Source organism: Aulonocara sp. 'chitande type north' Nkhata Bay, linkage group LG6 (genome assembly GCF_057382095.1).
Source record: "Aulonocara sp. 'chitande type north' Nkhata Bay isolate Kocher_YH1m ecotype deep benthic linkage group LG6, A_spYH_male_GT1.1, whole genome shotgun sequence".
Classification (NCBI taxonomy): Eukaryota; Metazoa; Chordata; class Actinopteri; order Cichliformes; family Cichlidae; genus Aulonocara; species Aulonocara sp. 'chitande type north' Nkhata Bay.
The window spans coordinates 43134426-43147028 of NC_141349.1; the positions used below are offsets into that span (position 1 = coordinate 43134426).

Genomic DNA, 12603 nt, shown 5'->3' on the forward strand with positions numbered 1-12603 from the left:
GGTGAACATTGCTAAGTGCATACAGTGTCAGAAAGCATGAGCATCCGGGCTGTCATCAGAAATGGGCATTTCGTGTTCTCCCTTTGGTCTCTGTGCAGCGGCTTGTGGCTGTTGACCTCCCCGTCAGATCCTGGGCTCTCATCCATCACCTCAGGCGGACATATTAATGTGGCAGCATGTTTTAGCCCGTCCGTACAACATCAGATGGGCTGAATCCTACTTAAAAACTTAAAAACATTAAAATGTTGCCAAATGGATTTAAAGACCTCTTCCATGTTTCTTCTGGAGCTACCTGACGTACAGTGTGATAGAAGAGATGAAAATGATAAATAATGAACGGAATAAGCTCGCAGTCGCTCTCCTGCATTACAGTTATGCAACTTTGAACACAAAAATAAACAGCTGGGCTCCCACACTACGACTGGATTTCAGCTGAGAGTCATGTAAACAGAATCCGATGTCCGTGTAAAAACACCCACTGCTTTTTATGCTCTCACTTAATGATGTATTTTAATCTTGATTTTTGATGTTTTTTTGTCAAGGCTCCTCCAGATGATGTCATCGAGGGGCTGATGATGTGACCTTTTCAAGCACTACTGCCACATCTGTCTCCCGAGTATCCTCCCGGTGTATAAGCCGTCCGTATCATCACTTTGTTGGATTCATTTTTGTTTGTTCAGAGTTTCATGTTGTGAGAAGCTTAGAGTCGTGTCAGCGAGGGATGAACAAGGAACACAGAGGTGTGTGTGTGTGTGTGTGTGTGTGTGTGTGTGTGTGTGTGTGTGTGTGTGTGTGTGTGTGTGTGTGTGTGTGTGTGTGTGTGTGTGTGTTGCACCTCTTCACCTCTATTTCTTCAGTCTGGTGATGTGGGTCTGTGCATGTCCTCCAGCTGCACCTCCATGCGTGCCTGCATGTCTCTTTCTTTGGATGGTTCTTGTCTTTGTCAGCTTGGTATTCACTTCTAACCGACACCTGTATGAGGGACAGAGGCGTCACAGAAAGCAGTGGATTACAGATTTTACTCGTGTTCGGGTTGTTGCCCTATTTTCTTTGCCCATTTTCAGGAGGAAGCTGGAGGAAGACGCGGATCACAACGGTCTGAGAAATGTAATCGCCTTTTTTTTGGTTTCTGTGTATCGCCCCCTCTGCTCACCTCCCCTACCTCCTCCGTATACGCTCCCTCATCTTCCTCATCCTCCCTTTTTAATAAATTACTACCTCGACTTCACAGGAAATGACAACTATCCTGCAGCAGCTTGAGCGAAATCAGGATGCACATCATGTGCGAGCACATCAAAAGCACACTACGCCGGCATCCTGCTCCTCCGCCACACAACAGACATTAAGGGCGCTCGGTTGTGGAGCTTTCCGATGGCTGATGTATCCAAATCAAATTTAAGCTAAATGGCAGATTTTCAGGCTCAAGATTAGAAATGATCTCTCATCTCCAAGCAGTGGCATACATGTGTTTGAGCAGATGTTGCTGTGTTGTCTGGCTTTTTTGCATGATGAAACGTGTCCAAGCAGTGCCCCCTTGTGGTCGCATGTGACAGCATCGTCCTCTGAGAAATTATTAAAAAGCTTTAGATGTGTTTCTTTTTAAAAGGAGGGGAAAGAAATGTGATTTGGAAACCTTTAAATATCTCTATTTAAAATAGAGGGCAGATTTGCAGAGGTCTGCCTTTTGTCATTTTGTCTTTTCTAAACTGATTAATACTTTTGAGTGAAAAAAGTGAAATCACTGAATGTGGGGGTGTTTTGGGGGCTGAGGGCAGGGGTCACTTCCGCTTCAGCTAAGCATGAATCATGCTCTACGGAGCAGTTATTTTAGAGCTGTCTGTGTTGCAGTCAGGGCTCTGAATGCCAAAGCAAAAGTCTTTCCTTTCACCATCCCATCGCCTCAGGCTCCAGGAGGCTTTTTTCGATTGAGGTGAGTCTAGATTTTCCCAAAGAGAAATAATGCTATCGGCCACCTTTCTAAAAAGGTCAAATATGATTCAGTTCCTGCCTAGCTGAGGGCTAAAGAAGAGGCAGCACCTGAAAAAGCAATACTGGACTCTGAGGACTGCTTAGTTCTTTCTGCTGGCAGAACCCCCGTGCACACCGAGGAGCACTTTCAGATGAGAGCTCTGTGTGCATCTTTTATCTGCACAGTGTGAACCCACTATTAGATCTGTTACCCGTGCTCCTCTTTCTCTCGCACACAAACACACACATGTCCACGCACACACACACACATGCACTCAGAGAGAGTACCGGATGCCCAGGGGAGACACTCTGCTGCTCAGGTGTGTAAGTGTGTTGGCGGTGGAGAGTTTACCTTCAGGTCATTTCCTGACATTCCAGAGAGTTGCTCATTGGTCGATGCCAGCCGCATGCTCTGGCGTTCTCATTTGTTGGATTTTTTTGGGGTGGGTGTTAATTCAAGTTCTGTCAGATGTAGGGGAGGGCCGAGGTGCGGTGGAGGAACTAAACAAAACCAGAGGAGGTGTCTAAATGGCAGATTTGTACAACTGGTGAAGCACTGGAGAAAGAACAGGGCCAAACAAGACGTGAATTCAATTAGGTTTGTTTAACCGTTCAAGTGCGAGCTCAGCAACGGTCGCTTGCAAAATGTCACTACTTCAAGCTATGGCAAACCACAAATGTCAACAAAAACAATCGACTGTGGCAGCCAAAGGATAGAGGCAGCAGCTGAGCGTTTATCACTCTGTAAGCCAGCGACACATCCGATTGGCACGGTGGGTAAACTTGGCTCTGCTGCACCTCGACACAACGATGGGGAACAGCCGGGGAGAAGCAATCAGTGGCAAAATGGAGAAGACTGGGCAAGATTGGGAGACAGATGGAGAGCAGCGTATACGTCTGGTCGCAGTCTGATCAGAGTTTTATCTCTAGTTAGCTTGAGGTGCAGCTTCCTGCAGTCATGATTTCACTTTTTATGTCGACATGTTGCCAAAAGAAACATTTCAAAATAAATTAAATATTTAAAAGCATCTGAAATATGACTGCAGTACAAAACCTGTTGATTGCAGGTAGACTGTATATAAACATGAACACATTTGCCATGTTGACACACATTTGTGAGGTCATTGCCATCTTGGTTTTGGAGCCACTGATGACTATTTGTGTTCTATCATCAAGTCATCAACTAACGCCAACGTTTGGTTAGTAACCAGTGCAGTTCATCAGTGGTTACATATAAATACAAAAGCAGAATTTCTCTCACCAAAACTGAAACTGCTCACACAGTAGCAGTTTCTCGTCTACAACATGGGCCTGTCCTAAACCACATCCTGCTTTATCCTCTTCTTTGACTCCTAATTGGACCACAGTTCCCAAAAATGAATGTCATGACATATTTACTCAAATTTGAGTCTTGACTTGTGTCCCAGCCCGAGAGAGTCCTGGGCTCTTTTCCGTTCTTCTCTCTAACCAGGTCGCCCCCTGCTGGCCGTTAGAAAGCATGGCTTCGGCTTTCTTACCCAGAATGCCCACACATCCTTTTTTTTTGTACAGTCTGTGTGCACTTTTAGTTGTTGTGAAGAGGCGAATGAGCAATGGAGACCAAACCATTTCTTTTTCTTTGCTTTTTTTTGCACCAGCAGGCTGTAAACATGTTTATTTCTGCTCTCGAGTTGGTCCTTTTAAAATGAGAGTCAGTGGCGAATAACTGGCTTTTGGAGCCAGCCTCAAGCTGAAAGTTTGCAACATGTAGTTTTGGCACGTTGGTGTTGGCTTCGTCTTTCTGAGGAGGTCCTGACGTATCCAGGAGCTGCATTTCCAGACACTCGGGGCATATGTCCGTTATTCTGTCTCTGGCTCAAGTTACTGTCATTCCTGCCAGAGAACATTGTTCCCAAATGTCCACCGCTGAGATGATGAGTAAAGTGTTATCATGACTGAAGGACGAGCAATGATGCGCAGGCTTCACATTTTAGGGTCATTTAAGGTAAAGTTTGAGATTTCCTGCTTTGGGCTGTAAATGAAATGAATTCAGCTTGAATCAGATCCCCATTGAACAACATTATAATAACAGAAAAGTCCCTTTAAAGGAGGATCCTGAGAGTCCAGCTGTGACCTTTTGTGTCTGACAGAGATCAGCAGCCTGTTTCCCTCCAGAGCAAACTGCCATGTTACTGTGTGCGTGGTGAAATAAGCTTCCCTGTGATTGCACGTCAGACCTCCTGGGTCACTGTGTTTGTGAGTGGACACTTGTAAGCTTGTGGCCTCTCGTCCCTCTTCTTTGTTCACCTTTAGCTCCATCTCTGTCCGCTCCAGCCTCCTGTAGTCCTCCCAGGCCCTCTCGTGCTTACAACGACTGCCAGCAGGGCCTCCACGCCAACTTTGCGGCTGCCTCACCTCCTTCTCCGGCTGCTCCTTTAACTCGGTGTGTCTGGAGATTGAACAGACATGGAGGTCCAGCAAAAGCTGAATTTGGAAACACTAGAACGGGAAAAGATGAAAAGCCAGCGTGCTTCACGTCAGCTGTCTGTTATGTATGCTGTGATGGCCGGTACAGCACCATCCTGCTGGGACTCTTTACCTGACGGCAATTTCTCTAAAGCAAAGTTCGGTTTATTTGTGCCGGCGTTCAGAAGTTAGTCATGTCCAAAGCAACATTTCCCGTATTGATTTTCGGCTTTTGTTTTGCAGAAAGCCCCGTGGCCCCTTTCTTTTATCTCCTTCCTCGAAAAACACAATGAAAGTCAGGTAAAAGGGTTTTGTAGCTAGAGGTGAAAATATGAGCAGAAAATGTGACTGCGTGTCTGATTCACTGTATCTAACATGTAGTTGTGAAGTCAGGCTTCTGCCAGTGCGCAGTGATGATAAAAGGCCCAGAGACGAAAGCTTTGAAGCTTTTTCCTCCACAAACTTGCAGAGTCTGTGAAAATGCACAGCGTCACTCTTATTCTCACCTCGCTCTTTAGGTTTTCTGACTTTTGAATAAAGGGGAACTCTTGCCTCAAGGGATGCGACTCAAGTCGATGTCAGCTGGTTCTGGGTGTCAAAAATGAGCGACTAAGCAACATTAGCGGCATTTAAGAACACACAGAGCCATCCTGGATGTGAAGCATAGGCAACGCTTGATAAAGGTGAGGGGACGGTGACTAAACCAGGTGTGACGTCTGGCTCTGTTGCGTCACGAGTCCAAACATGCAGCAGTGCAAATTCATTCAATCTCAGCCTCAATAACGTGAAACTGCAGCTGAAGTAGAGCATTAACATCGTGGATTATAGAAACATCATTTCATTTATTTATTTATTTATTTCACACTTGGTACAACAGTTCAAACAAACCAACCACACTTTCTATCAAAAAGCACTACAACCATGTGTGAAAAGGAGCAGGAAGAAGAAAATGTTCTCATTAAACCCCGCCCCCTATCTACAATCCAACTTATATTACAAGTGGGCACCAAAAATCAGGGAACAAACTAACATTAACATTTCTCTCCGGTCCTAACCCAAACCAAACAACAAATTTACAATCAGAATATACCACTCCACATAGTAACAAGGAGAAAATACAATTAAAAAACAAATAAAACAAAAAATTATAATGGATCCATTTTCAATGAACTCCAATTTCATTCACATTCTTCATATCGAGTTATCGTTTTAAGCATGTAACACTTTTTAAAACAATGTAAATTTATACAATTCTTTAAATTATAATGAAGAGACTTCCACAGTCGTATACTCCTAACCGTTGGACTCATTAATCTCTGTGTAGTCCTAGCTAACTGATGCTTAAAATAAAATTTCCTTCTGCTATCTTCTCCCCCTGAACACAATAAAATACTCTTTGTAACTTAAAGGGCAAAATATTATTTTTAGCCTTAAACATAATTAATAGTGTGCGTAGTTTCACTAAATCTCCTAATTTTAATAATTTTGATTTTATAAATAATTTATTTGTATGTTCTCTATATTTAACATTATAAATCATTGGTATCACTTTCTTCTGTAATAAGTTTAGAGGTTTTATAGTATTCTCATATGTATTCCCCCAGACTTCAACACAGTAACTAAAATATGAGAAAAACAATGAAAAATATAAAATGCGCATTGCTTTATAGTCTAATAAATCTCTTACATTTCCCAAAATATAAATGTTTTTAACCATCTTCTTTCTAATATACTCAATATGTGATTTCCATGTCAAATTTTCATCTACTATTACAGATGATCAAAAGCTTTTGTTAAACACAGACTTTATTTAAAAAATCTTAGAAGTAAGAACTAGACGTGCAAACATCTCTTTTGTCGTCTGGTGCCACTTTATTGCCTTTTTGTAAAGGTTCTCAAGTGTGACGCTAACCTTAGCTAGAGTCAGTGCTAACAGGGTGGTCTCAGTGCCAACGTGCTCGGTCAGCATCTGTTAGCGCCACATTTGAACCTGCTGGGAGACCTTTTAGCATATTTGTTAGTCCAGTGGGTGATTAGACGAACTTCAAACAGACCATCAGAAACACATCAGCGTGTTCTCTGTTCTCTCATCCAGTCAGAAATCAAACTTTTCCTTCTGAAATCCAACCCCTGATCCTCGCTTCAAGTTTCATTCCCAAAGCAAAATTAGGCCAAAATTAAGTCTGAAACCACCAGTGGACAAATTCCTGTGTGAAAGTCGAACCATCATGAAACCATCCAGTCTTTCGTCCACACCATCTTTCTTCCGCCAAGCTTTCCTCTTTACAGGAAATGGTAGAACTGTTTAACAGGAACAACATCGAGCTTAAAGCAATATTTAAACTGAAATCAGAAGCTGTTTTTTAGTATTTAGTCAACTTAAAAATTAAGCGATTCATCCATTTTCCTAACTGCTTATCCAACTCAAGGACGTAGGGCTGCTGGAGTCTGACGTCTGTGATTCCTCACTGCTGCTGAATGAGCTGCCCTATCAGACCACAGCACAGAAAATGGCACAGGCTCATAAAATATCCACAGCATGGTGTCACACTCATACAGACCCAGAGCTTCGGCTGAGCTGACCGTGGATCTTCAAGCAGAGTTTTTCGTCCTGTAGCAGTTTTACTGCCCGGTGTTTAAATCCCTGTTTGGTTTCCACTCTGGTGGATGTGAATCTTCTGAAGGTCACCAAAAAGTCTTGTTTGATTGATTCTTGTTGAGCTGAACGTGGTTCTTTTTACATTCATCCACAACATTGTCCTTCCAGTTAGTAGATAAACAGCTGATCCACAGCGACACACAGTGTGGACGGTAGCGTTAACGCGTGACAGGACGGTCAGCTGGTGCTTTGATGTTGCTCGCCATGATCATCGTCTTCCTCAGCTGAGTGGTGCAGTCCAGTTCTGTAAGATTCAGACTGTTTTTACAACCCAGTAATTGCAAAAGCAGATGTATTGGAGTGTCACAATGACTGAGTGATTACAACCATCATGATTTAGAATGAGCTGCTACTTTTTGTACTTGTGCCAGGGTCTTTTTGGAGGCAGCAGCTGGTGGCATTGCACTTCCTCCTCAGCTTCAGGGCGAGGTAGTTGCGCCAGCAGGTGGTTCTTCTTCTTTGCCTGTAATCAACAGGACCAACAAAAGCACCTGTAGTAACGAATACTTTGTGTAAACTGTGTTATAACAGTAAGGGAGCAATAAGCACTTACGCAGGTCATCTCAGGCCACACAGAATGGACGTCTGTGGCTGTCTTATCCTTATGCAGGGAGAATGATTCACTGGCACTGGATCTGCATAGAATCACAAACTGTCACAGACACAAATCTCAGGCTTCCTGAAAGTGAAACCTCGCACAACTGAAATTACGATGTACAGGCAAGTGGCTGCTCCATCCTTGTACGGTCAAGTACAGCACTTTTCCTCTCCTCTCAAACAAAACCCTTAAAGGACAACTATTTAGCAAGTTTCAGGCTCCGCCAGTAAAAACACCTTCAGAGGCGTTCGCCAATTAGGCCTGCAGCAACTGTCACCTCCAGGCTCTATAGAGTAAAAACCTCGAGATATTAAAGAGAAGTCAAGTTTATTTATTTATAGAGCACATTTCCAAACAGTCCATGCTGCACAAAGTGCTTAACAATGTAAAATGCAACTAAAATAAATGTAATGCACAACAATGACGCAGTAAAATATAGAAAAACAAATAAGTCAATAAAAAAAACAAATCAACAACTAAGGCTGTTAAAACCAAAATGTTTACATCAATGTGTGTTAAAAACGTGTCTCATCGTGAGAGAAGCACGATGGGCAAACACTTAGCAACTGTGGGGAGGAAGAGCTGCCTTTTCAACAGGAAGAAGTCTCTGGCAGAACCGGGTTCATGAAGGGGAGACGTCTAATATGATTTGCTGAGGTTGAGGGGAAAGAGAAGAGAAAACAGAAAGACTGTGAATATTAAACAGAACAAACTACAGAAGAGACGTTAACATCATGCAGCAGTCAGGCCTAACTGTAAACTTTGGTAAAGAAGGAAAGTTTCCTTTTCTACTTTTAGAAAGTTCATGAACCACACGCCTGCAGTCTGTGTTAGGATGCCTGGGTCGTTGACCCAGGGTTTTTGAGTTTATTATATTATTTATCATTTCTAATCTTTGGTTTCTTAGAGTTCTGTCTTATGGTTTATGTCTCTGTGTTCTCTAGTTGCTCTGTTTCCCCTGTCAGCTGTAGCCCCTTGTCAAGTTCGCGTCTCTGTGTTATGTTTCCTGTTTTACTTTGAAAGTCTGTCTCATGTAAATGCGTCTGGTTTTGCTTCCTTTGTCTCGTTAGGCCTGATTTGCCCCAGCTGTGTTTCCCTCCTGTTACCCATTCCCTGATTGCTCACTCTGTGTATTTAAGCCCTGTGTTTCTCTGTGTCCGTGTTGTGATCTACGCTCATCTTGCTGTGTGGGCTGTACGGTTGCCAGTTCAGGTTATTTGTTGTCTTCAGTTTATCCTAGTTCTCTGTTTGCCATCTAGCAATAAATCTGAGTTTAAGTTCACCTTTTGTCTAAGACTGTCTGCACTTTGGGTCCTCCTACTACCACTCCTGCATGCACACAGCCCTCACACGACAGTCTGAGAGCCATCAGACACGATGGAGCCTCAGAGGTCCAAAAGTGCACCGTTGACTTCAGCAAAAACAGAAATGCAGTCATGTAAAAATACTACAAACTCCTGTTTAGATTTCAGTGAAGATCTTTATATCGGAGGGTCTTTACCTTACAGTATGAGGCGCCTCGAGCCAAATGTTTTTGGGGATTTGGCTCTTTATAAATGAAACGGATGTGATGTGAAGGTACAGAGCTGCAAAATGTACTTTAAGCATATCAGTGCTAACAGCTGACCTGACCTGGTGACCTCCCTGGACAATTATTATTTTATTTATTTATCTATTAAGTCATTCCTTCTTTTGCTAATACCTTTCTTGCACTTTAAAAAAAAAGCCACTTTAAAGTTGTGTTGTGCTTGGTGCCGACATGGCAGTTTCAATGTACTATTGTACTAGATATGACTGTGCAATGACAACAGAGAGTTATCTTATTGCAAATAAAATGCCCCCTGATACAATATGATACATTAATGTTAAAGCAATGCTGCTGTGGCTAACCAGGATGCTGAACTGCAGGCAATTTAATCTTCGGGGGTTCATGAAAGTGAAAAAATGTGAAATGTTTGCTTTTGGGGAAAGGAAGCAGTCATTAAAACTAAAGCATGTGAGACATTTACAGGAGAAACTTCTCTTTGCTGGACCTGCTAACGACTCAGTAAACTCTAACAAGCAACTGACAACTGCACTGGCTTTTTTAATGCGCAGGGGTTTACACAGTTATTCAATTCTGATTTTAAAAAGCTGCAGTGGAGTCAGATTGCACTCTGAAAGAGAGGAATATTGTACAAAATGGAAAACCTGAGGAGCAGCGTGTTCCCCAAGCAGATGAATATGTACTAAAAACTCTGTGGATAAAAGCAGTTTGCAGTTTTAACTTTAAAAGTTAAAAAAAGGCACGTCTCAAAAAATTGGTAAAGGTCAAATAATTTATCGGAGGGCGGCGCTGGGTGTCAGTCTAATGAATCATTCCGCGTTTCTTTTTACTGTGAAGTTCTTCCACTAATCAGCCGAGCCAAACTGAAATTACTGACTCCCTCTGACCTCACACTCCCTTGAATTCTTCTCTAATGATAATTAATGACACCGATCGGTTGTTTGATTGGGGCCAAAACACGTGAGCTCCTGTCGGGGCTTTGGATCAAATCTGGAAGAGGATTGGAAAGCAAAGCCAGGCTGTCATTGGCTCCTTTTGTTTTTTGCTGTTTGTTGTTGGTTTACACTAGAGGGCAGCTTGATACTGTCCATGCGCCGTAATAAGGCGCTCGCTGTGCACATGTGGTTTGCACTTAGTCCATATTTTAGACGGACAGCAGAGGAGACTGTCAGATTCTAGCTAGGCCCACACACCTGCTCTTTTATTATTTTTCTATCATTTTCTTTCTTTTGTCGTCGCGCAAAATTCCCCTTTTTATATAAGAACACTGACAGAATCGTGGCAAATCCGATTTTACTGAGAACCACAGCGCGTATAGCATTTTAAATGCTCTACATGACAGCTTTTTCTTTTTTTATTATTATTAAAAACAAAGTCATAAAATGATCTGAGCACTGGTGGGGGTGGGGGGGAGTTTGAGCTCGCTGAAGAGGATTATTCAGCCGCTGATGACAAGCCAAAAGCTCCATTCAGGATTCAGATCATCTCCTCCTCCTCACCATCATCATCATCATCCTCACCGCTGCCCCGCCGGCTCCACACACCTGTGCTCCTGCCGCCTCTTCCGCTTTGGTCGCCGGTGATGACCGGAGGACGTCGTTTAAACAATAAAAAATCGCTTCTGTGCTCAACAAGCTGCCAGCATCAGTCCAACCGGCCGCGGTGAATTCCTGTCATGGGCAATAATGTTTCGGGCATCTCGACGCTGCACAGAGGTCAACAGCAGGGCTTCCACAGACTCCGGAACTCTCAGAAAGGTGAGTTACCTGAACACGCTTCATAGTTGACGAGTTTACGTCACTGCACTGAAACTGTTGGTAAAGCTGATGGGACGCGTGCAGAGTTTCTCCTGCTGCTCCGGGATCAGCTGAGTGGTGGTGCTGAAGAACAGCTCCCGGCTGCAGGAGGCGGGCCTGCTGTCTGGTCGTGCTGGTTGATGCCGGGAGGTGCATGTGCACATTTGTGGGGGCAGACACGTCAGCACTAAAAACATGAAGCTCGAGGAATTCTTAATACTTCTGTAACATTGCCCAGCCAGGGATGCCTCAGTGTGCTTGCTTTTTCCCTTCTTCTGTAACGACAGCTGTAGCTATGTGAACCACGAGGCCAAGCAAACACTCGGGATGTTCGGATCTCAGCCGTGCAAAAGTCCGATATTAGCAGTTGTTCCGCGTTTGATCTTAACATAATGGGACATGTTCTGATGTCACCTCGAAATTATAAAAACATCTGGTAAAGAAAAGTAAAGTCGGGATGAATTTATCAGTGATGGATCGAGAGGTTACTTCCCCAAATAAAACACACAGAGGTGTCCTGGTCTGAGACAGAACAGCCCTCGTGCTGCTCTCACCACAGAAAAAGGAACCAAATAAAGAACTGAAACGTTGGCTGCTGTAAATTTCTCAAAGGTGAGAGCACTGTTACCAAAATGCAGACAAAGAAGTCATAAATCGTGAGGGTGAATAATTTACAGCAGTCTAAAGGTTTGCAAACATTTAGTGTATTTAAGCTGAAATACAAAAGGCTTCATCTCCTGTACGGGTTTTTATTACTGCGCAATCCTGTAGTGAAGTGAAACAAACCGCACAAACATCAGGATGTTTTTTCTGTTAGTGTCATTTCTTGTCATTTTAGCTATGTAAATGTTATACATATTATATTTTATAGTATTTAAAGTAACAAAAATGAAATACTCTGTCATTCAGTTTCAGCTGCAGCATTTTAATTCTACTGTTTTCTAGTTTCATGTATTTGGTTTTACAGCATTACATTAAAATTAAAATATTTTTTGCATGGCACGTTAGTAATATTTTTTAGGAAAGTTCACTTAAAGATTTGAGAACGCTCACCTGTAGTATGAAGCCTTCTGCAGTGAAGGCTGAATATGTACGTAAACATGCAGTCGTACGGTTGCGTGTGATTTTCTGAAGCCTCTGCTCTCTCAGTGGCTCCATGTCTCTGCTGGTGTCTGGATTCAAACATCTCTTTAGATTTGGTAAAGTGTTCCACTCAGCGTCCCATCTCCGCTGAAACTGTCAGCGGTTCTTCTTTGCTTGCAGACCGTGTTAGCTAGCTTGTTAACTTGCAGGTGCGGCTGTCTGTTTAGTTTGGGCTGCACGTTGGTGTGCAGACCACAGCTTCAACCAGATTCAACAAAGTTTACTAGAAGCTGAAGCGATGTGTGGGCTGGGTTACACGTTTAAAAGGCCCAGATTTGGCTCAGGAGCTTGAATGTTGTCACATGCAGACAAGAAGCGTAATTATTTTTCAAGTTATCTTTATAGTTTCCTTTGTTGTGTTGAGTAAAGAGAGAAAATTGTATTTTTCGGTATATATTGTATGGTAACTGGTTTGCTTTGCATGTTTTATTCACAGTATTTATAAGAA

The 12603-nt window shown here is 42.9% G+C and overlaps 1 protein-coding gene and 1 long non-coding RNA gene across 2 annotated transcripts in view; one reads left to right on the forward strand and one right to left on the reverse strand.

The window, feature by feature from the left end:
- Positions 1–5309: 5309 nt before the first annotated feature.
- LOC147328601 (uncharacterized) lies at positions 5310–11805 on the reverse strand. The gene is made up of 3 exons (XR_015129973.1): positions 7626–11805; positions 7426–7535; positions 5310–7316 (listed from the first exon to the last, which is right to left on the reverse strand). It is a non-coding gene; the product is annotated as an uncharacterized LOC147328601 (long non-coding RNA).
- Positions 10651–12603, forward strand: part of neurl1aa (neuralized E3 ubiquitin protein ligase 1Aa) — a 68444-nt gene continuing 66491 nt past the window's right edge. The window contains exon 1 of the mRNA XM_086297086.1: positions 10651–10973. Coding sequence (XP_086153212.1) covers positions 10892–10973 — 82 coding nt within the window. The 5' untranslated portion in view covers positions 10651–10891. The remainder of the gene's footprint in view (positions 10974–12603) is intronic.